The sequence below is a fragment of the Athene noctua genome, chromosome 1 (genome assembly GCF_965140245.1).
Source record: "Athene noctua chromosome 1, bAthNoc1.hap1.1, whole genome shotgun sequence".
NCBI classification, from domain to species: domain Eukaryota; kingdom Metazoa; phylum Chordata; class Aves; order Strigiformes; family Strigidae; genus Athene; species Athene noctua.
Genome location: NC_134037.1, coordinates 234,743,753 through 234,766,528, shown reverse-complemented (window position 1 = coordinate 234,766,528; position 22,776 = coordinate 234,743,753). Strand labels below are relative to the sequence as shown.

The 22,776-nt window shown below is 42.3% G+C and overlaps 1 protein-coding gene across 4 annotated transcripts in view; it reads left to right on the top strand.

Annotated features, from left to right (window-relative positions):
- CAB39L (calcium binding protein 39 like) overlaps positions 1–21,735 on the top strand; it is a 65,424-nt gene extending 43,689 nt beyond the window's left edge. For all 4 annotated transcript variants that reach the window (XM_074913155.1, XM_074913169.1, XM_074913146.1 and 1 more), the window contains 5 exons: positions 5,946–6,114; positions 9,606–9,665; positions 11,229–11,294; positions 11,949–12,092; positions 19,956–21,735. In XM_074913155.1, the coding sequence (XP_074769256.1) occupies positions 5,946–6,114; positions 9,606–9,665; positions 11,229–11,294; positions 11,949–12,092; positions 19,956–20,135 (619 nt within the window). In that variant the 3' untranslated portion in view covers positions 20,136–21,735. The remainder of the gene's footprint in view (positions 1–5,945; positions 6,115–9,605; positions 9,666–11,228; positions 11,295–11,948; positions 12,093–19,955) is intronic.
- The last annotated feature ends 1,041 nt before the right edge of the window (positions 21,736–22,776 follow it).

The window sequence follows — 22,776 nt, the reverse complement described above, 5'->3', positions numbered from 1 at the left end:
CTGATGGTTTTTGACTGCTCCCCACATGATGTGTACTTCAGTTCTTGCCCTAAACTCTTCTGTAGCTTTGTTGATGACTGCTGAGTTTCGTTTAGACCTTTTTGCATTGCAGGACTGAAATATAGTGTTGTCTATAAATAACTGGAGTCAAACTGGACCACTGTGTGGTAGCACAGAGAGAGGCAAAAATGCATAAAAAGAATAGTCCTGTCTGTGGGACAGACTTCTCCAGTGCTTGTACTAGATGTGAACTTCAACTTCAAATTAATTCTGTAATGAACTCCATAACTTTCAGCATTTTTTTTTTTTTTTTTTTTTTTTTTTGTGAGTCTTTTAACCTTTCAGAGTCAGTGCTCAGCTGTAACCCAGTGGTTCCCCAGGTAAATTGACCAGGGAGGTGTAGTAGACTGCTGTGTGGAAAGCACATTTGCTGTAGTTGATACAGGAGTGCTCAAGTGTTGGCCTGAAACTCTTGAGGTTTCTGTCCCCTTTATTTTTGACTAAAAGCACCTTCCATTCAGCAAAAAGCTTTGCTTTTCCAACCCTTGTAGTCTACTGTTTTCTGCTCAGTTTTTTTTTGGCTTTAGGTTTTTGTTTTTCCCTAAGGAAAGGAGAATGTATGTGACTGGGATTAAATAACTGATGTAGAAAAAGTGCATTTATTAGCTGATCAGTATGAAATCAAGTAGACTCAAATAGTAGGTGCTTGGTCACACTAGTAACAGCCATGCAAAAGCATTATATAAGCCTTTTAAACTAATGGTTTTTAAGAGGATTAATTTTTTTTTAAGTGTCTTTACTGCTCCTGAGGTTGAAGATTTACATTTTTATCATTTGCTCCACAGCTAGAGTTAGGAAAATACTTAAGCACCATCTAAGATTTGTGCATGAGAAGTCTGCAGCCCCAAGGGTAAAATTCCCATCATCCAGCCTCCTCCCTCTCCCGGGGCAGACCCAAGCCAGGAGAGCGATAGGCACAGGAGTCCTCTAAAATAGTTATTTCCTTCAAAACTGACCACATTCCAGCACAGCTGAGTAGGAAAAAAAGTAATCAAGAGAACTAGTCAGTACCAGGGATTTTAAGAATCGTGAGCTTGTGGTTGAATGTAGTGGCAAAGCTCTTGGCTGCTGGGACAGGAGAAGGTGTGGACCTGCTGTCTTCTTCACAGGCAGAGCCTGGGCGGGTGGCTGGGCTGAGCTAGGACTTGCTCTTCCAAGTATAATGATTTCTTGTGATTTAGCTTTAATTTTGAAACTCTTGACTTATTTTGTGTTACTAAATGCCAGCTTCCTCAGAAAGGAAACCAGTAAGCTAGTTAAATGATTTTTGGTATGATTTGTTCATTAAAATTCACCATTTATATAAATTTCAAACCAGTCATTTCAGAATGGTGGTGATAATTATCTCTGTTGTCGTTAAGCTGTGCAACTGTTTTCAATTTCATATATAGATATAATAATTTTCTTTTTCTATGTCTTTGCTTTTTTGATTTTTCACTCATTTTGTTTTTGCGCGTTGCACCTGTATCACTACCATACGTCTGGGCTTTATTTAAAGCTAAAAAATATTTTTGAATCGTGTCCCAGATATTCTGTTGCATCTGTAACAACTGAGAATATTAAGACGATTGTAAAAATTTTGTTATGCATATGTGCTGCTGACAGACATTTTACTGTAGGTGACCTGAGACAGTGGATGTATTTAAATGGCATCACTTAAGGGCTTTTTTTTTTTGAGATTGTTGCTGCACTTAGCAGTGTATCTGTGTTAGTATGGTCCTCAGGCTCCTTGTTCTTGTTTTCTTGCCTATCTCTTCACAGCACTGCAGTGTATCAGAATTGCCATTTCTGGGGTTTCTTGTTAAAAAGTGCTGTTGAATTTATCACAAGTAGTCCAGAAGAGAGTCCTATCCCACGCTGATGGTATCTGAGCAGCTGCTGCAGAACAGCATAATGATGTCAAACACGACACTGCCTTACTGTAGTGGTTTGAGCCCAGAGGGCAACTGAGCACCACACAGCCGCTCACTCACCCCTTCCCCCTTAGGAATGGGAAGGAGAAAAATATAACAAAAGGCTTGGGAATAGAGATAAGGATAGAAAGGGATGATTCACCTGTTATGGTCACCAGTAAAAGATAGACTCGTTAGGGAAAGAAAAAGAACATCAATTTAATTCAAACACTAACAACAACACTTAACAGAGTAGGACAGTGAAAAGTATAGCCACATCTTAAAAACACCTTCCCTTCACCCTTCCGTTCTTCTCAGGCTCAGCTTTACTCCTCATTTCTCTACCTCCTTCCCTGCAGCAGCACAGGGGGCAGGGAATGAGGGGTGCAGTCAGTCCTGCCCCTGTCCTCCTCAGGGGGAGGACTTGTCACACTCCTCCCCTGCTCCAGCGTGGGGTCCCTCTCACAGGAGACAGTCCTCCATGAATTCTCTCTGACATGAGTCCTTCCAGCACCAAGCTACAGGAACTACAACAGTGGGGGCTTCCTAGAGAGTCCTGGCCTTATTCGGGTGCATCCACCTGCTCCAGCGTGGGGTCCTCCACAGGCTGCAGGTGGGAATCTGCTCCACTGGTGACCTTCCTGGTGGCAGGGGGGTGGCCCTGCTCTCTCACCACTGGCTGCAGGGGGGGTCTCTGCACTGGTGCACCTCCTCCCCTTCCTCCTCCTTCCTTCCACTGACCTTGGTGTTCGTAGAGGTGTCTCCCTCACAGCTCCTCCTCACAACTCTAACTCCTCCTCCCGGGTTCCTCTCCTTAAATACGTTATCACAGAGGCACAGCCACTGTTGCTAATTAGCTCAGCCTTAGACAGAGGTGGGTCCGACTTGGAGCCAGGGAAGCTTCAAGAAGCTTCTTACAGGGGGTCATGCCTGTAGCCCCCTCCCCTGCTACCAAACCCCCCTGTCACACACACACAAACCCAACACACTTACCTGCCTATGCCCTGCTGCTGGGACTGTCTAGAAACAGTATTTAAGATGTGTACCTACAGCACATTAATGCTAAATGAAATATATGAAATAAAAATCTACTTAAAGGGAAGGAAAGTGGATTTGGCTGGCTTGTACCATTCAGTGTTTATTACATGACATTATCTGGAGAGAGAAAAAAATAATGTCTACCCTGATTATAAAAGCAACAGCTCAGGACTATTGTGAAGGGTTGTCATTGTTTTACTTGTATTGGATGCAAAATTTCCTCTACCCCCTGACAGTCAGTTCCTAACACCACCAACAAAAGATTGCTTTTTCACTGCATAATGTGAGCTCTGTTGAGTGGGAAGGATCCTGAATTGGAGCTCCCGCCCAGTGTTTCCTGCCTAATACTCCAGCGGCACTGCCAGCTGGAGATAACTGTTCTTACCTTTTAGGCTTCGTTTTACTTGTTGGCTACTTCCTTCCAGCCTCTCAACTTCAGAAAAACATACAGCACATAGTTCACTACTTTTTTTTTTTCTTTTTTTGGGTAGGTTAATTGACTTTCCTGCTGCATGAGGACTTGCTTTAATAGTATCATATTTTCTGTGTGTGCGGGCTTTTTGTATGAGTGGGATTTCGGATGAATACAATGTTTGGTGTATATAGAATACTGGACATATTTGGGCCAATTTTTTTCTCTGGTGTCAGCATATTGCATTAGCCCAGAAATAACTTTGTTCCTTTGTAATTTAAAGTATTTTCCCTCTAGTACAGTGACTGTAGAGGACTTGAAGTTTGTGGCACTTGCATTGTTCCTCACAAGTGACAAATTTGTAAGCTCTTTTGTGAATGTGTGTCATACTACATGCTATCTCTAATGTACTTAGTCACTGCCCAGATCTGTTCTGTGATGACCTCTTCTTATCACAGTGCACTTAAAGCTTTAATGGTATATTGGCTGAAGTTAGTGTAAAATCAGATCAGACTGTAGCTGTTTGTCAAGACCTTGTGTCTCCCAGTCTCGATGCCTTCCTGATCGCCTGCCTGCCCACCCTCCTTACCTTGTACCATCTTCTGCACTAGCCATGCAAGTATGATTCCCGTTGCACTGAGATGCATCTCTGCTCTCAGTCTTGCCTCTTTCAGCCTCCACAAATATCTTGAAATCTTTCAAGTCCATTATTTCCTTTTCTGGTTGCCCCCTGTAGTCAGTATGTGGGGATTTCTTTAGGTTGTAAGTACATCCAAACAGAGAAGAACTCAATATTTTTTACTGCTGCATTTTCTTTTGCTCGTTAGAAGTGATTTTGAAACACATTTCTATCATTCCTGCCTAATGGCTTTGCATGTAAGTGTGGGTGCAAAGAACATGCCAGTTATGGCTGGGCAGCCTTCTTCCAGGCGTATTCCAAGAGCCAACCCAACTTCCCTCACTTACGTGAACACCCAAAGGTCCGTAACCCACTTCCAGATAATGGAGCATTTGACTAAGAATGATTCTGTTGATACTTATGTTTTTAAAAGTTATTGTGCTGGAAACAATGTAAATTGCTTTTATTCCAAGGAAAATATTCCTTAGCCAACTATTAAATATTTTCCTGGCTGCACTCCTAGGAGCAACTCCGCCTCTTTTTCCTTGAAAATTAGTATTCCTGTTAATGGAGCTGAGGAGAGGTATACCTCAACAGGAAACATCAGAATCTCTGTTGTCTAAAGAGTTATAAATTCATGTTTGCAAATGTTTCCCTAAAGGAAACAAATAGGGGCTTGAGTGCCTGCATTTCCTTGAGGGTGGGAAGTTTTGCCTGTTTGGAATAGTAATTCATTTTTCGTTAAGCCAACTATTGTTGACATCAGGTTGAAGTATGCCGCTCTGGTATGCTCACAAAACACTACCATTCTTTTAAATTGCAAGCTGGTGGTAAATTTGAGGGCCCACTCACTCACAGCACAGATGGCATTTTGTGTTTTTCTTCTTTTTTCTTCTCTTTTGGCCTAGTGATAGGAATTAATTGTGCAAGGGAAAAATGATGCTGATAAGCTCTGAGTGATAATACACAGTTCTGATATAGTATAACCAGGTTACTGAAACAGAAGGACTTTCTGTCCCCTTGGACTTCACCACTTTCACATAACTGAAGATTGCAAGAAGAAGTTCATTTTATGTCATTCCTGAATGTTGGATTTTTTAAAAAATTATGTTTCTACCAGTTTTGTTTCAGATCAATTTCAGTTTTAAAGAAATCAAGACTTTATAGAACTAGAAAATAATCTGAATTGCTACCCCCCTCCCTCCCTCTCCAAGATTGTGAAGTGTGCTGGCTCCTGCCTGTTGAATGTGTGTGCCATAACAGGATTGTAACTTGAGGAACGAATACTTATCTCCTAAACAAAGTTGTAGCCTCTGCAGAGGAGGGATTGAGCAGAATTCCTCCTAAACTGCAAAAAAGATCTTCAGAGCTACAGAAAACTTAATCCTGTATAGACTGCTGGGATAGACTCTTCCTACCTTCCTCATTAGACATTAATATTCTAGAGCAACATCCTCTAGAAGAAGAGTAGGAGGTGATGGATGGTCATGACGAGTTATTTTTTTTCTCAGATAAACTGAGGAGCTCAGAATTAAATCTGAAAAGGGATATTGTTATATTGTATGACCTTCGCTTTCTCATAAATATAAAAGGGTGAAGGAGCTCTGTTGAAACATTACACACTCCCCACAGTCTTTCCAGAGAGGTGTAATGCATATTTACACACCAAAATGTGTTTTGGCTTGCGAAGGCAGAGGTTTTGCAAAGTGAAACACTGGCAGCCTTATCTGTGTGTCTGCTCCTTAGCTTTGGGCTGAGGTCCTGAAGCTGGTTGCAGTACTGGGACTGGGAGCTGCCATCCGTGTGTTGTGTGCCCTCTGGGGCACGTGTTCCCTATACTACAAAGTTCCCCATTACTGGAAAAGTGCCCTTTTATCTTTCATCTTCTATGTTTTGATCTTTTCTGTTTCTTTTCATTCTTCAGATATGAATCCCCAAATATTGCCTTACGCTGTGGAATTATGCTGAGAGAATGTATCCGGCATGAACCCTTGGCCAAAATAATACTTTTTTCAGAGCAGTTCAGAGACTTTTTTAAATATGTGGAAATGTCAACATTTGATATAGCTTCAGATGCCTTTGCTACATTCAAGGTAAATTATTCAATACCTGCGTCATATCATTGGGTCAAAAATGGCACTTTATCAATAGTCATCACTGAATGTTGTGTTGCCTTTAAACTGGGTGGCTTTTTTTATTGTTCAGTAAAGGATATAATTAATCCTTGGTCTGTTCGTAACAGGATTCATTGCAGCAATGAAGTCTGCACAGAATCTTTAATTCAATACCAATTTACATTTCACTAATGCTCTTCATCTTGGTAACCCAAGGTCTTTTATGCAACCATTTAAAACTCAAATTAATCATGTATTACATAAAGTTCTTGTAAAATGCATAACCTTTTTCTCTCCCTACCTTTCCCCAGAGACAAAACCACTGCCCATCATGACCACAACCAGTAAATAGAAGGAATAATTTAAAACTCACTTTTGAAATCTTCATAATTTTTGCTGTCCCTTCTGAGCATGGCAGTCAAGTTTAGATTAATGCTGTGTCCATGCATTGTTTTACAACGTATTCGTATGCTTACTTTTGTGATCCATGGTTCAGTGTAAGGACCACACTGCGAAGAGCTAAGCAGGTGACAGCACTGCCTAGGCTCTGCATAGAGCTTCTAAGTTGTATTAAAAATGAAGTTGGGTGAAGTGTGCCAAATTTCTTGGAGTTTGTATGTGACCATCATCTTTCCCGCAAGGTCCAAGTATAATCTTTGAGCAAAATTTGGTGCTTATGAGCTTAATGTACAGGAAAGATTAGTTTATTTCTGAAAAGTAATTTAAGCAAGCTGGGGAAAATTCTTTTCAGGTAAAGACTCTTCTAAATATAGATGTAAGTCCATTTTTATTCTGTCATTGAGTTCCTTGCTGTCATAGAAACAAGTTGTTCATTCCTCTCAAAGCTAATTAGAAACATGATTAGATAGACCTTAGGAATAACTGTAAGGAACGTTAGTTCAGCTCAGCAATTCAATGCATACTGAAACATGGCCTCATTTTTTACTAACCTACAGAATACGGTAAAGATTTGCATAATGGAGATAATGTTGCGTTCTTCAGTAATGAGCTGAGCAGGATTGCCAGCTCAAACCACCTCAATAGCATGTTTCCATTATTTTAAGTTGTACTGTCGTTGTGTTCATCAGGTAAATGTTATAAAAGTGGAAGTAGCACAGAAACACAGACAAGTAAAAGTACAGTGTAGGCTGTATAAAAATGCAACAGAACTGAGATATTTAAATCCTCTGTCATTTTACCCTATGCTCAGAAGAGTATTTGTCTTTGGTCAGCAAAAGTGCTCCTGGACTCTCTTCCCAGCTTGAGATTTGTATCTTTTCCCCAGGCCCTGCTTTGAGCAGGACAGCAGTGTGTGGTTGGTGATGGACAGGCTTCAGCCCTGCCAGGAGGCAGGACAGGGACAAGGGTCAGTTAAACTGTAGCAGGGACCACAGACTGCTGCGACCCTCCCCCGAAAAGAGGGATAGTTGTAATTCACGGATCTACAGCTGTGGAACTTACTTCTGTCCCCTGTGATCTGCATGTATTTTTAGCAGGATTTAAAAATAGGATTCTACATCCTCATGTGCACTGGAGAGGAGTATGAGGGCAGTTCATCCCCAGACAGGGCAGAAATCACCTTTTAAACTGCTTGGGGAAAATCTCTGCACTGCATTTTTTAAAACTGCCTCTTATTTTAAATTGCATGATCTGATACACGGTCAGTTCTGGAAACAAACCAGCTATTCATCTCATCTCCTACCTGTCTGTTACTCTGAATAGCTGGAACAGCAAGAAGTGATGTGGAAGCGACTGAATCATGAAATATGGAGCTACCTCATTTCTATTACCAGCTCACTGGCTGGATTACAGAACTGATGTTTTCAGTTCTATTTCCCCCATGTTGGGTTTGTAGTGGTGCCACCGGGGTGTCTGGATCGGAGCTGAAAGCCTTGGCTGGTCTGTGACCAGAGGAAGGCTAATTAAATGTGCATTAAAGTCTGAGGATATTTATAGTAGGGAAGTATTGGAATTTTTGATGATCTGGAGATGTACTTCTTAATTAAATTCAGCCAGGTGCACTGCAGAGAGGAAACAGAGCTGCTAAAATGCAGAGGAAAGCAGCTTGTATTTAGAGATTTAGTCAGCTGTGGAGGGTACCAGCAGCGGTTGGAAGAGTGCTGATTGAATACTGCTGCTCTACACTCTCTCGTGATTTTCTACGAAAAACTCATTTTGGATTATATTCCATTTGTGCCCCCTATTGAAAAATGTTGTACTTGCCTCCTAAGTGCCCTGCACAAAAGCTTGTGAATCATGTTCGTTGCACTCATCCTTTTCAATGGCTATCATTGTAGTTCTGCTAAGTAAAGGAATGTATTAAAAACATGTACTGGAATATATTAAAAACATGTACTGGATTTTATAGCATTCTGCTTTTCTCTTATAATAGATGGTAAAAATAAATGAAAGGATTTATTTCATTTGCGATGTTGTAGGGGTGTGTCTGTGCATATGCTTCAGCTACTCATCAGCTTCAGTCTCTGACTGTGAGTAAGGAAACCAGGGAAGAGATGATGAAAAAGAGAGCAGAAAGTGATTCACTGAAAAAAATATCAACTTCAGTGGACTTCATCAGGCATTTATTGTGATTAGTGTTATGTTTTAAAAGAGGCAATAAGATAAAAATTAAACTTAAATGCCTCAAACTGGCCACTTCATTTCGTAGCTAGTGAAGAGACTTCATCTCTTCTGGAGCTGAATATTTGCATCTCTGTTGCTGAGCACCAGCATTCCCGTTCTGTGGGAGAGGTTGCTTTAATTTAAATGTTAATTAGTTGGCCTTTTAGCATGGGAGGCAGCCCATCCAGCTGTCTAAAAGCTCTGCTGTGCCTATGTCAGTAAGCCCACCCTGGGCAGAAAAAGACCTGCAGAAGGGATTCATCCCACCTACCTGAGACCCCCTTCTGCAGAGGGAGCCTGGATGGCTAGCTTAGATTGGTGCCTAACTTTCAGGCTTTAAATAAATAAATGTGTGTGTATATATATATATATATATTACAATTAAAAAATGATTGAATTTGAGTCATTCTTGTTGTATTCTTGAGATGAGCGATAGCAGTTGATGCAGTTTAGCATAATTTTCAGCTGTGGAGTAGCATGTAGATTACTTTTGGCTTTGAGAGTACAGCTGATCCCTCCATAAAGGGTTGATTTACTTTCTTCCTTTCCCCTACCACAGTTTATTGTAAATACTGTGCCTATGACTGACGACCTTAAGAAAAGGTGGAAGGGAAAAGGAATATGGAGAGTGTTAGAATAGTTTTATATTGATTCTGTTACATTAACTGAGTTCTCTTTAAAATCCTACTAAACACAGTATTCTCTCTAAATGCTTTCTGTCTATAGAAATCATGTTTTAAATACCATCTAAAAAATGACCTGGTAAAAAATGCTGAAATATATTTGAGAATCAAGGGACAGTCAAATGAGCACGGTCTCTCAGGTAACCTTTCTCTGTTCTTCCCCAGGACCTGTTAACACGACACAAATTATTGGTAGCAGAATTTCTGGAACAAAATTATGATGTAGTAAGTATAAATGCTAGAAGAATTATTTTAAATCTGTTAGTGTTTAGCTGGAAAAATTATGCTTTCAATAGCAGAGGATTTCATGCTCCGCATAAAATAGTCACACGGACTGCAAAACTAAACACTGCTCTTACTAAAGCAAAAATCCTCACATGGCATTTGAAATACAGGTAACCCACTCTGCACACACATGGGGACATGCACCAAGGTTTCAGGAGCACTCGTATTTTAAAAGCAAGTTTTATTCCTCTCTGTGTGCATTGTATCTCCTCAGGTGTGAATGGAACTGTAAAATTTGTATGTAAATAGATCATGGGAAAAAAAAGTGCACATTTTTAAATAGTTATGTGATATCCCAGCACCAATAGGGCCATACCGGTGTTATTTAGAATACTTTGGGACAGAGGAGAATTGTTACTGGAAGAAGTTTTAGCATTACTGGAAATTACATGTACCTAAATGGGGGACTGAGGGGTAAGTATTCCTCTTACCATCCAAAGGCAATTAATCCCTTGGTTTTCTGCCATTTTTCACTTCTATTTTTTGGCTTGGTTTTGAACCAAACGTGGGTCAGAAAAATTCCATTGGAATCAATTAAAATTGGACTGATACAAATCATGGAATTAGACTACAGGTTATGTTCTCATGAGGTATTCTTTATTTCATTGCCAAAGTGAAAAGGTCGAAGACTATTTCTTTCATTCTAGAGTTACCAAGAAGGTTAAATAAAGATCAGGTTTATTATCGCTGAGTCACAAATGCAGCTTAACTGGAGCAAAATTAGTGTCTCTACTAATCTCTTCTCTTAATCCTGACATACTGCACTGGAGCAGTCCCTATTCTATGTTTATCTAACATTTAAAATTTTTAAGTATAAATTGTGGAAGTGAGCATTTTTTTAGATGATTCTTGGACAGCAGTGTTGGGGTTTTTTGTTTGTTTGGTAGATGGTTTGAACATACTGTAGCCTTCTCTCTCAGTTTTCTTGACCACAAGATTCCCTTGGCCCAATCCTGCAAAAGCCAGCACATGTTCAACTCCTAGTGACCTTTGTTGGGCAAACAGCTGTACCGAGTGAGGGTGCTGAAGGAAGGTGAGGTGGCACCTCACAAAAGGAGCTTTTGGCATACGCCACTATGGGATGCACCATCACCAGTTTGGGGTATTGTATTAAATCACGCAGCAAGTCATGACTATGATATGAGTGAGTGGATGTCATGTGCTGGACCCACGTGTCCTGGCAGCAGATTCACCCTCCTGTAAGAGAAGGCTGTACAGGCACTGGCTTACTTCTGTCCTAGCTGGCTCACACCAGCTCCTGTTACATCCAGTCCATATGTGGTATCCCTCTCTGCAGTTTTTGGAAGAGGAGTGTTCCTGGGCATTAATTAACTGCAGGATAACCAGCCAAGAAAAAGAGCCATCAGAGCTGAGCCTGGCATTGCAGAGAATTGTTAGAGGGTGGCACTGCTGTGGCCTCTGCTGCTCCTCTGGGGTGGGAAGGACCGGGAGGAGGAAGGATGAACATGAACCAGATGCATTTGTGTTTTCTTGTTACTCTAGATCTTTGAGGATTATGAAAAACTCCTTCATTCTGAGAATTACGTAACGAAGAGACAATCTTTGAAGGTAAAGCCAAGTCTCTTAGCACTTTCCTTCTAAATCTGAACTCCCTGTTATGCAGAAGATCAAGATGCATGTATGTCAACAGAGCAGCCACATACTTTCTAACAGAAAAGAAATAAGTGCTTGGGATGCTTTTCTTACAATGCACAAGGCCTCGCTGTGTTTTTTCTTTCCTGGATCTCTGGTGAAACATTGGACTGTTTCTAGGGAACAAGCACTATCATTTTTCCTCAGACCTCAAATCTGTACAGAACGTAGGTTAAATGAACTTGAGAGTAATGTGAAAGTCTGGGGCTGCTTGCTGCCACAGCACGAAGCCTGACATGGCCTGCAGATGGGCGTGTTCCTGTAACGTCTGAATGAAATGAAGGTGTCTTTGTGGGACAGCTGCACTACGCTTGCTTCTGTCCTAGCTGGCTCACACCAGCTCCTACGACACCCAGCCCATGTAGGATCCCTCTCTGAAGTATTTAAAAGATGAGCATTACTGGGTATTAAGTAATTTACTGCATGATGACAAGTCTAGTTACTTTTTTTTTTAAAAGGTAGTGATATTGCAATCTCTTAAGCAAGCATTAAAATATGTTGCTTCTTTCTTTGCCTTCAAATATAATGTGGTGAACTGAAAAAACTGTTTTCTTGTAATTGTGTCTATAGCTGCTGGGTGAATTGATTCTGGACCGACACAACTTTGCTATCATGACAAAATACATCAGCAAACCAGAAAATCTAAAGCTGATGATGAACTTGCTGCGAGATAAAAGTCCCAACATTCAGTTTGAAGCATTCCACGTGTTCAAGGTGAGCTAGTATGAGCTGTAGAGGTGGCAGACTTTCTCTTCTCCTCATAAAAGTATTTTTCAAGGTGGGCAAGAGAAAGCCCAGAAAATTAAGGCAAAGGTTGGGGTTTGCACTCACTTTCAGCATTTGAGAATGTCTTAATTGAAAATCTTTCTATCGCTCAGCCTCTGATTTCTGTTTGCCTTCCTTCAGGTGATACTAAAGCAGCGTCATTTTTGCTTTGAGCTGAGGGTGGCCAGTCAAGTAGTGATGAGGTGGACGCTACAGGTAACAAAATACACAGCTTCTAGGTAGTATTCAGGGTATATCCCCCCAACTTTTAGGTCATTTTACCATGTAATTCTGGGTAAAAATTTAAAAAACAAAAACAAAAAAATCTTAAAACTCTACATTAAGACTACAAATAGAGGGAGCTGGCTCTGTGCGTCAGTGTGAACGCAATCTGCTTTTTAAAGGTATTAAAAAGATTTGGTACATCTGAACTTGAAATGAGTTTAATCCTTCCGTCCTTTTGCAGTGATCATTAAAGCAGTCTTAAAACAATTGCCAGATCTAACCAGTGTCCCTTCTTTCATGATGAGTAATGTTAATAAGTGAAAAGTTTGCCATTTTCCTGTCAAAAAAGTTCTCTGCTCCTGGACAGAGGGCGAGTTGGATTGTTATTATGCAAAACTACCTTTAATTTGTAATTAACACATTAATTTCAAACTATGTAAATAGAGTTTTTAATGATTTTCAGAAGAGGAATAAGGGTATCCTTCCCTGAGATGGTTAAGAAAGATACCAGATTGCACCAAAAGGCATGCTATAGGAAAAAGATTACACCGCCCTCCATGAATTCAGGTTGACTTGTTGAGTTTTGTAGTTCTAACATTTCTGATTTGGAAAAAAGCTTTCAGATCTTCAGTGTGGAGGTTTAGAGAATGTGCAGCTTCTCCAAAAAGCTTTTCGTTTCAAAAAAAAGCTTCAAGGAGAATTAAAAAAAAATCCCTTCTTGCAATAAGCAGCTTGGTAAGCTGTTCCCTTGCTGACTTCCTCCATAGTCAGCTGAACCACTGTGAGTAACTTTTACTCTTCCTCCTTATCAGGAGGTATGTGGCTCCAAGATAAGTGAGCAGTCAGGCTCCAAACACTTGAAGCCTTTGAGATGCCTATGGAGGGAAGGGATCAGAGGATTGGGATCTCTTAGCCACTCTGTGAATAAATGCCAGATTTTTATGTATGAAACACATGCATTGCTGTTCCTGAATTAATGACAGGCATGGCTCAGGCTTTGGGAACAGCTGATTTCGCTTATTTTAAGAGGCATTTGAAAGGATTTGGAATAACTTGAAAGGATTCCAGTGTGCAACCATGTCACGCATTGCTATTGCTCCCATTCTGCCTTCCCATTCCTCCCTCCCTTTCCTTTTCCAGTATGTTGCATCCCATTTCCAATTATAGTTGGAGATACTGTAGGCTCAGCCTTGCTTGACCACTTGCAATTGCTGCCATGTGGACGTAATGCTGAGGCCTTGGGGTGCTGAGCAAAAGAAATAGTGCATGGTGGTAACTCTTCAGTTCAAAGGGCCAAACTCCGTCCTCAGACACTAACCTCCATGGGATGTTGGGTTTTTCCAGTGGTACCCGTCAGCAGCATTTAAGTAGTGCCATGGCATTCCTCATGCTATCTCACACGCATAAGGTCCGTTGTGGGGAGATTGCAGACTCAGAGCAGAACCTGATCAGCTGGTAACTGCTCTTTTATAACCACCAGTAGCACACTTGAGTAACTTCAGAGGTGTAGCAGAGCTCCCCTTTTATGTCCTGACTGAGGATCTGGGTTATCTGGATGCAGAAGCATTCAGCTTCTCCCCAGCGGGCAGGGTAGTTACAGGGTATGTTACGGAAAATTGCATTGTGAATTAGCTTTGTAGAGAGGGTCGGAGAAGATCGTTTTCCTCTGATTTCTCTTCTTAAATTGAATTCTAACTTCTTGACAACTACTAAAGGAAATCCTTAAATATTTAAGAGAATGGGGGAAAACACTACTGGCTGGTTGTGCCCTGTTCTGCAGTGTCCCTGCCTCCTGTTCCTGGGTTAGTGTCCCTCAGCCCAGTTCTCCTGTCAGCTGTAATAGTTCCACGCTAATGTAACTGCGAGAGGAATCTTATCCTCAGCTTTTAATCTCATAAATTTCAAACTGTGCCTGCATTTTTAAATTGTGCTTGAAAAATATCTGTGCAGTCCTGGTTGAAATTACAGTAGACTAACCACAGTGATTTGAAATCAAAGGTCTGTTGAGAAGTGGATACTTGCTGCTCTGTCTGAGCTGCCAAATGATTTGGGTTTAAATTACCTGATTTAGATGTTTCACCAGTTAGACACAGCTGAAATGAAAAAGTGCTTGTTTTTAAGCATGCAGATTCCAGCACTCCCGTGCCTCCGCTGACCCAAAAAAAGGCATATGACTCTTACCTCCCTGAGGCGATTTCTAATTATTGAAGATTCAAAACTGTGAGATAGAGATTAAAATGATGAGCACCTCTAGTGCAAAAATATTTTGCAGGAACATTTTGTGGCTGAAAATGCCAGTACTTGTCCTGGTTTCAGCTGGGACAGAGTTAGTTTTCTTCCTAGTAGCTGGTATAGCGCTGTGGTTTGGATTTAGGATGGGAATAATGTAGATAACACGCTGATATTTTGGTTGTTGCTGAGCAGTGCTTACACTTAAGTCAGGGGCTTTTCAGCTTCTCATACTGCCCTGCCAGGGAGGCTGCTGAGGGGCACAAGAAGCTGGGAGGGGACGCAGACAGGACAGCTGACCCAAACTGGCCAAAGGGATATTAAAGACCATATGACATGCTCAGCATATCAACTGGGGGGAAAGCAGGCTGGGGGGGCCACTGCTGGTCCTGCTCATTGGTTGGTGGTGAGCAGTTGTTTTTCATTTGCATCACTTGTTTTTCTTTCTCTCTCTTTTTGTTATTTTCCTTTCCATTACATTTTTAATATTATTATCATAATTATATTTTATTTCAATTATTAAACTGGTCTTATCTCAACCCACGAGTTTTCTTACTTTTACCCTTCTGATCCTCTCCCCCATTCCACCGGGGGGGGGAAGTGAGCAAGCAGCTGTGTGGTGCTTAGTTGCTGGCTGGGATTAAACCACGACAGTACCCCTTACAAGCTCTGAGAACTTTTCACTCATCCAGGATGCTTTGGGTGGGAAACTGAAGACAACCAGAATGCCCACATGCAGTGTCTCCTCCCATTCTCCGCTGGGGAGATGCTTGATCTTCCTCCTAGCTCCAGCTCCTTCTCTTCCTTTTGCCGGAGCAAAATGGATCTTCTGCCTTATGGCACCATCCTAAAGGCCTGCAGCTGCTTTGTAAAGCTGCGTATCTCAGACATGGTGTATGCATGAGGATCAGCCATTGTTTAAGCATTAGGAAAAGCTAACACACCTCACCCCTTTCCTCCTCCTCCATAAATAATGGGGTTACCTAGAGCTGTAGGCTTTGAGAGTCACCAGTTCTTCTCTGCATTGATTTCAGTGGAGAGGTCCCAGTCTTGAGCATGCACACTTTGAGGACCAAATGTTGGGAAGGGCTCTCTAGCTCCTGTGGTGGATTTGAGAGTTAGTAGTACAGGCTGCCTTGAGTTTGCCTGTCGGAGAGCACAGCTTTCACAAGTGGTGCAGGTATTCCTTTGACCTTATGCATTTACAAATAAAGGCTAGTAACAAGCTCCCTTGGTTTTCTCATAAACAATTAGATTATTTTGAGGAAAATACCCTGTAGCGGCGAATTGGGATTATGCAACTTTCTTGTTCTTAAACAGACATTTAGTAAGAGATATTTAACTGTTTAAATCTAAAAATAGAATGGGTACACTGTGTTTTGTGACCTTAGTTTCATTTTTCCATTCTCCTTCATGGACACTACAGAGCTACCTCCTGCAGCTTGCTCATGTAATTTGACTGTACTGACAGTTTCCTCTTGGTACGAAGCTGAAACCATGTCTGCGGGGATGTGTCCTCTCTGTCTCTTAGCTGAAGAGTTTAAAGGGCAAGAAGTGTTAGGCAAAGCATTGTGCTATAAGCAATGTGAACCATAAGGCACTTTTGTGAGCAGTTTCCTGACTCAGTAAGACTGTGTGTGACCCCAGAGTAAATCTTATAAATGCCCAATCCTGGGTATCCAACCTCTGTACTTGCTTTTGTGCTGCTCTAGTCCCGGAGGGTGGTGATGCCTGCTTATTAGTTCAAAGGAAACAAGGTCAGATTCTTTAATCAAGTAATTCTGGTATTTTTTTTAAGAAATACAGTGTATGACTTTTAATGGAGAAGAGAGTAACAGTTCCACTTTGGACAATTTTTGTAGCTTCCAAGCTGATTTTCATTCCAGGCAAGTATTCACAAAATGGAACTGTGCTGAAATGGCTATTTTTAGAGTTGGAATTTTAGTATGAATACTCTCTTTCTTTTGGTCTCTGTCTCTCTCATATATCTGATTTAAGTGCTCTAGAATATGTAACTTTTCATAATAAAACAATAGGTTAAAATTTCCTGTGAAGTGTTTTAGCTTCAGTTATGCTTCATTTTAGCAGAAACATTCCTGAGAGAATTAATAACAATTTATGTTTTCAGGGGTTTATCTCCTCCTCCGTGTCAATACAGAGCTCTGAATGTGGGGGGCTCTTTTAAAAGTAAAGTCTTATGGTGGTCCTAATCCTGGGCTTTGTGAAGCTGATTAGTTGATACTGGCAGAATTGATTCTGTTTGCTTAGCCAAAGTATTGAATAACATTTCGGGAATTTTCTGGTCCTTTAACATTCTCTCTTTACGAGTCTCTGTTGACACCGAGCAAGACAGGCAGTCAGGATGATCTCTGAAAGTTCAGTTTGACAGTTTTGCAAGGAGAAGATTATAATCTATAAATAATCAAGCAGGAAGATAAACAGGATGTGATGTCTTCTATTAAACTAAGTTCTTTAATTATTTGCTATGATAATACCAGTTGTAGGACCATTATGAAATGCTGGTATTTATTAGGTTTACCACTGAAGCCTTCCAGTTCTTTTTGCAGACCAGATAGCTTTTACAAGAAGAGTGATGTAGATTTCTTCGTTTTGAGAGTCAGCCTCCACATATCTTTGTAAGGAGGCTTAATATTCATTGAAAGAAGATGTTCAACACTACTTTAACAGATCCCGTTTGCAGTGTAATCAGATTATTTCTGAAAATGTGGGTCCTGACAGTGTACTTGATGGTTGTCTTCTCCTGGTCACAAAGGGGGAACTGAACTCCAAAATTAAAAACTTTTAATGAAGATTTGTAACGGTTACTTTCCTCATCCCTGCCCATGGGTTTACATACTGCTTTTTTTCAAGGGAAGCTTGTCCAGATGACCTGGAACTTATCACAGTGCACATCCTGGAAGTATCCCACCTCCATCAGCGTGGTGACCTTCTGTAGGTCAGCACATGGGAAGCTGCATTGTGGGGCTGATTGAGCTGAGAGTGTGAGCTGCCACGGTCTCAGCCAGATCCAAACATTTGTACCCACAAGATTTCAGGATTCATATTCCTTAGATAAGGCACAGACTGGAAAGCTATAAAGTACATTCAGTAGTGATTTACATCCCCAAAGCCTTTATTTTTCTCATATGGGGAACTGATGCATCAATAGCAGCGTATCAAATTTATTTGCAAGAGAAGGGATATTGCTTTCAGATACTGCAGGCAGTGACGGAACAACCAGCTGTTAACAGTCCATTAAGTGCAGTGAGAGCTGTGAACTGGCTGTCTGACCCACTGACGATGCATCCCTGGTAAGATGTTGCACTTTGAGTGCTTGGGAGACTCTCACAGGAAAGCTGTTATTTTAGAGTGACTGCCTTGAAGGGATCCTTGAGAGCTGGGGGTGTTGGTGCTACTCTTGAGGAGTTTTAGGTGGCAGGTAGGCATAAAAAGGAATTATTTGAGATTATAGTTCAAGGTATTCCGAGAAAGGTGACATGGAAGCCTGTGCAAAGAAGGCATGAATAACTAGATGTTTTACTGTCACAGGGACCACGCCTGGCCACTAGATCAAGGAAAACTTTGTAAAAGACTTGGGGCCAGAGAGCGTTCACCCAACATGGCAGAGGTTGCAGCTCTTTACCCAGAGGGTAAAGTACCTTGAAGCAGGGACTCCTAGGAGTGACCTGAGAAGGGGTCCAGAGGAGAAAAAAAGCATAAGCAGGGATTAGGGCTCTTATGGCATCAGGATGCTGGAGTTTAAGAGTAGATTCTTTGCCTCACCTATATGGAATTAAAAAAACAGTCTTACCTCCCTGTCTGGGCAGAAATACTTAGTGTGACACTGTTGATCTGTGCTGAGCCCCATTCCTTCCACACATTCCTCACGTGGCATTTTCCACACCACTTGTATAAAATCCCTTAACTGGGACTTACAAAGCCTAGTGATAGGTCTAGTCTGAATCCTCTCTCAGGCTTTACCAGCTGTTGTTTCTGGGGGCAAGGGGCTGTAACACAGATCCCCGGGACGGTGTGTGCATGTTCCTCATCGTGTATCGTGGCATGTCCCTGTGCAGCTGGACGTGGCCCAGGTTTTCATGTGGGCACAATCTCAGTGGAGATAAATGAACCTGCAGAAGGTCCGGGGCTGGGTGAGTGGTGGTGCCGCCTGCGCTTGGCCGGACAACATGCCATTCTGTACTATCAGCATATGTTTGTTTTCATTCTGGTTTGAACAGGCTTGGAGAGAACCTGGACGTTTTCCAGTCCTGTCCATCCTTAATTTCTTCTCGTCGGGTAGAGAATAACTCAAGTTATTTATGTTGTTGCACAAGCGCTCGGGTGCTGTTTTGTTGACCAGCCATGGTAACCTCGGTGTGAGCCAGATGTGGGAGCTCCTCCCAGGGTGGCCGGGGCTGTGCTGTGCGTGTGTTCTCACTGCCAGCCCACTGCCCTATCTGCCCCCCGTGACTGATGTCCGCAGAGCCCACATCTCCGCGGTACCCTGACGTCCCTGGGAAGAGCTTGTCACCGCTGGCCTTTACAACGAGCCTTAAGTTTCCAAGTAAAAATTAAAGAAACAGTGTTTGCAGAGTAGGAGATTGTGTTGAGAGCTGGAAAACTCTGTGGCTTTAGGCTTTGCAGGAGGGAAAATCAGAGCACAGCTAGGTTTATTCTTGAAAATTACTATCTGAGAAGAACAGTAAGGCCACAGCACTGGGCTGGCTGTGCCAGGTGAGTATCCGCGTGTCACATCACCTCCCTGCATTGCCCTCCTGCTCTGCTTGGCCAGGGCAGTGACAGCGCCGGGCACACCACGGCGCTCCTGCTCCTGGAAATTTCCACGCTCCCATGAGTGGATTACACAGGGGGAAGTGGAGCCTCTGACATATTTTTCCAAATCAAAACAAAGCTGGCAAGTCTAATTTTAGGCCTGGTTTAGTATGGAAATGATATCAATACTGACACAAAGCTTTTCCGTTCTCTTGATAATTAATTGCTGTGTATTTAAGTCTTGCATGTGGAAGAGGTTGAGAATTGATAGCCTGCTCTCAACAGCTTGGTTTGCAATCAAACACTTTATTAACAAAGGGCAAAATTAAAGGGAGGCGATATCACATGCAAGCATAACTTTTCTTCAGTTTGCTGTTGAACCGACATGTCTGTAACTCCTCTCTCTGCGCCTTGGGACAAGGTGTGTAGCAGCAGAGTATCTGCCTGCCAGCCTTCAGCTGACTTGTTAGAAAATAACTTACGGTGTATAGTGACTGATGTTCATCTCTCTCTCTCTCTCTCTCTCTTTCTCCCCCCCCCCCCCCCCCCCCGGTCCCGCTGTGCCTGGGTTTGTTTGCATGTTAGGTTTTTGTGGCCAGTCCAAACAAAACACAGCCTATTGTGGAGATCCTGTTGAAAAACCAACCCAAGCTAATTGAGTTTCTGAGCAATTTCCAGAAAGAGAGGATGGATGACGAACAATTCACTGATGAGAAGAACTACCTGATCAAGCAAATCCGAGACTTGAAAAAACCAACAGCATGAAGAACTCCTCTCGTTTTCCACTGTAGGCATTAATCTCATTTGTTAAGTTCCTCTGTGTCCCTTAAACACCACAATAGTGCTTGAGAAGGCACAGCAAGTGCCTGTTTTTTATTTTGTCTTTGTTCCTAGATGTCAAGAGTATAGGAGTTTTACATGAAAACTAAAAAACCAAAAATTGAGAATAATATATTATTTTTAATCAAGACCATAATTATTTATGTCAGTTTAGAATCTCTCTGTAATAGAAGCTGGTTTGACAGATTTTTCATTTGTGCTCAAGAAGAATGAACCTCTTTGCTTAACTTTATCAGCAAACTCAAGCTGTTGGTGAGTGCACAGAGTAGGTCTTCTGAGGACTGTAACATTGTTCCTTTGCACCTGTAGTTGTGACTTTGTTCTAGTGCTGCACACACACAAGACTGTGAAAGAGTATGCTCGTCTCTGGAGTTAGCTGCACTTATAGATCGGGTTCTTTAGTCAAAACAGCGAGAGATGAAAAAACAGTAAAGGTCACGTTTTTGCTTTATTTTTGTGTTCTTTCATCTTTAAGTTTTCTTTTCCCCTAGATCAGAGGTTTTCTATTCAGTGCTAGGGAACGGATGAAGACATCAGCCAGATGAGCTGTTTGTGCCCGCCTCCCATTTTCCTGTACATGATCTACCTTGGGCTAGAGCACAAGCTGTTCCCACCAGCTCCCAAGCAGAGTGATGAGGAGCAGCCCCAGGTATGCAGTGCCCATGTACCCCCCAGATGGGAAGAAGACAAGAGCAACCCTCCTTCATCAAGGCCCATGCTGTATTGCTAATATTGTGATCCAGCACCTACTAAAATCAGCAAGAAGTCTGTCCCCAGTTTCAGTGGGAATGATATTGGGTGGTGGCTGGAGCTACGTGCTGAATCATGCCAAGTGCTGAGCCCCAGCACCAGTGTGAGAGGAGGGTGCTCAGTATCTTCCCATCCGGATTCAAATCCTGGCTGTGTGAGGTGGGGTTCAGCCGAGTTCAATGAGGGGACACTGAAACGGCCTCAGCCTGAACTGCTGAGTGGCCTGGGGTCCCCGAATCTACAGGAGCTCTCAAAGCTTAGAGTGTGTATCGGATACCTAAATCAAGTGTGAGAGGTCATTTAAGCAGCCCCAGGCTCCGAAGGCCTGGCGTTTTCTGTCCTTGTTCCTCCTGATGTGAATTCAGGTTCTGCGTTGAAGTTGTAGAAGGGGAAATCATTGCACTGTTAATGTTTTAAGTTTATGTAAGCTTTGTGGTCCAAACAGTGTTTCCCAGGTGTGTCTGAAGAGGTTTTGGGGTCTTTTGTTTTCTAGTGGGAAATGAAAATGTTACTTTGATTCTTTATTAGGAAGTGGAGTTTGAGAGCAAGGAGTGGAAATTTCTTGAATTTTTCTGGACAGCCTAAATTCTGAGTTTTCCTATTTGTTGTAAGACAGTTATCTAGATAAAACTCTAGCTAATGCTTCAGATAAAAAGGTGACACTGAATTGTAAAAACAGAACAAGACTTTTTCCTTCATAAAACTGTTGTATATTGGGGTGACTGATACTTTAATTTATGTGCTTTAGAAAAGAGATTAAATGGTACAGATTGTGGACTCGTGTTTTTTTCAGATGTCAAATATACACAAATGTACATCTTAGTTGCCTGGAATTAAAAAAAAATATTTACAAGCTATTAAAGGCATGGTTACTGACCACCCTTTATTTCTATCTCTGTTTTTTTCCTCTTGCCTTTCTGTATAGCCAGACTTCGTGAAGCTAAATTTTATCTCTCCTTTGCCAACCAGATTCAACAGATGGAGAGGGAGCTTCAGAACTTTCTTCAGAGCTAATGCACTCCGCAAGCATTGCATCTGCAGCCCTGGCTGGCACAGAGCCTGGCAACCCAGGCTGCAGGCCAATTTAGCCTGATTGTGATCTCCCCCAGCCCTGTGGGTAGTGCTCGCCATCAGTGGTAGCTCGTGGGTCAATAAAGGACTGTCTCTAGAATCGCAGTCCTGAGAGCTGATCATTTAAATCCTCTGAGATTTGGAGCCTGAAACTGAAGGGTGCTCGGCTGCGCTCTGAGCTCCTGGGGTGGGGCCAATCTCCAGGGCTGGATTAACAAAGAGACACGTGTCCATTGCCTCAGCCTCTGGAGTCACGTGAGAACATCGGGCTCCCAGCCCACGCTTGGAAAAAGTGTCTAATGGTGTACTGCTGGGGTATACCTGCCCGTGACTACGTGAGGGCAACCCATGCAGGGGTGCCCGGCGCATCTGCGAGGGTGGTCAGTGCTGTGAGCTGCTCTTGTCTGCGCTGTCTGGACACAGAAGAGCACTCGAAGGTGTCAAAACCTGGCTGTAATATGAGGAGTGAGGTTACACCCATACGCCGGTGTTTGCGTAGGCAGTGATGTGGCGGGCCAACGGGCACCCGAGCGATGGGCCCATCCCTTCAAAGGCAGCCTTTCCCAGGGAGCACACGCATCAGACCGCACGAGCAAGCAGTAAGGGGGGTTTGTGAAAAAGGGATCTGTGTGCATGTGTGTCTGTGAGAAAGAGAGCAAAGAGAGAAGTGGTTTTACAGTGAAATTACTTGTGCCAGGCCCCTGGCAGCTTATGGTAAAAGAAGCTGGTCCTGACGTAGATATTG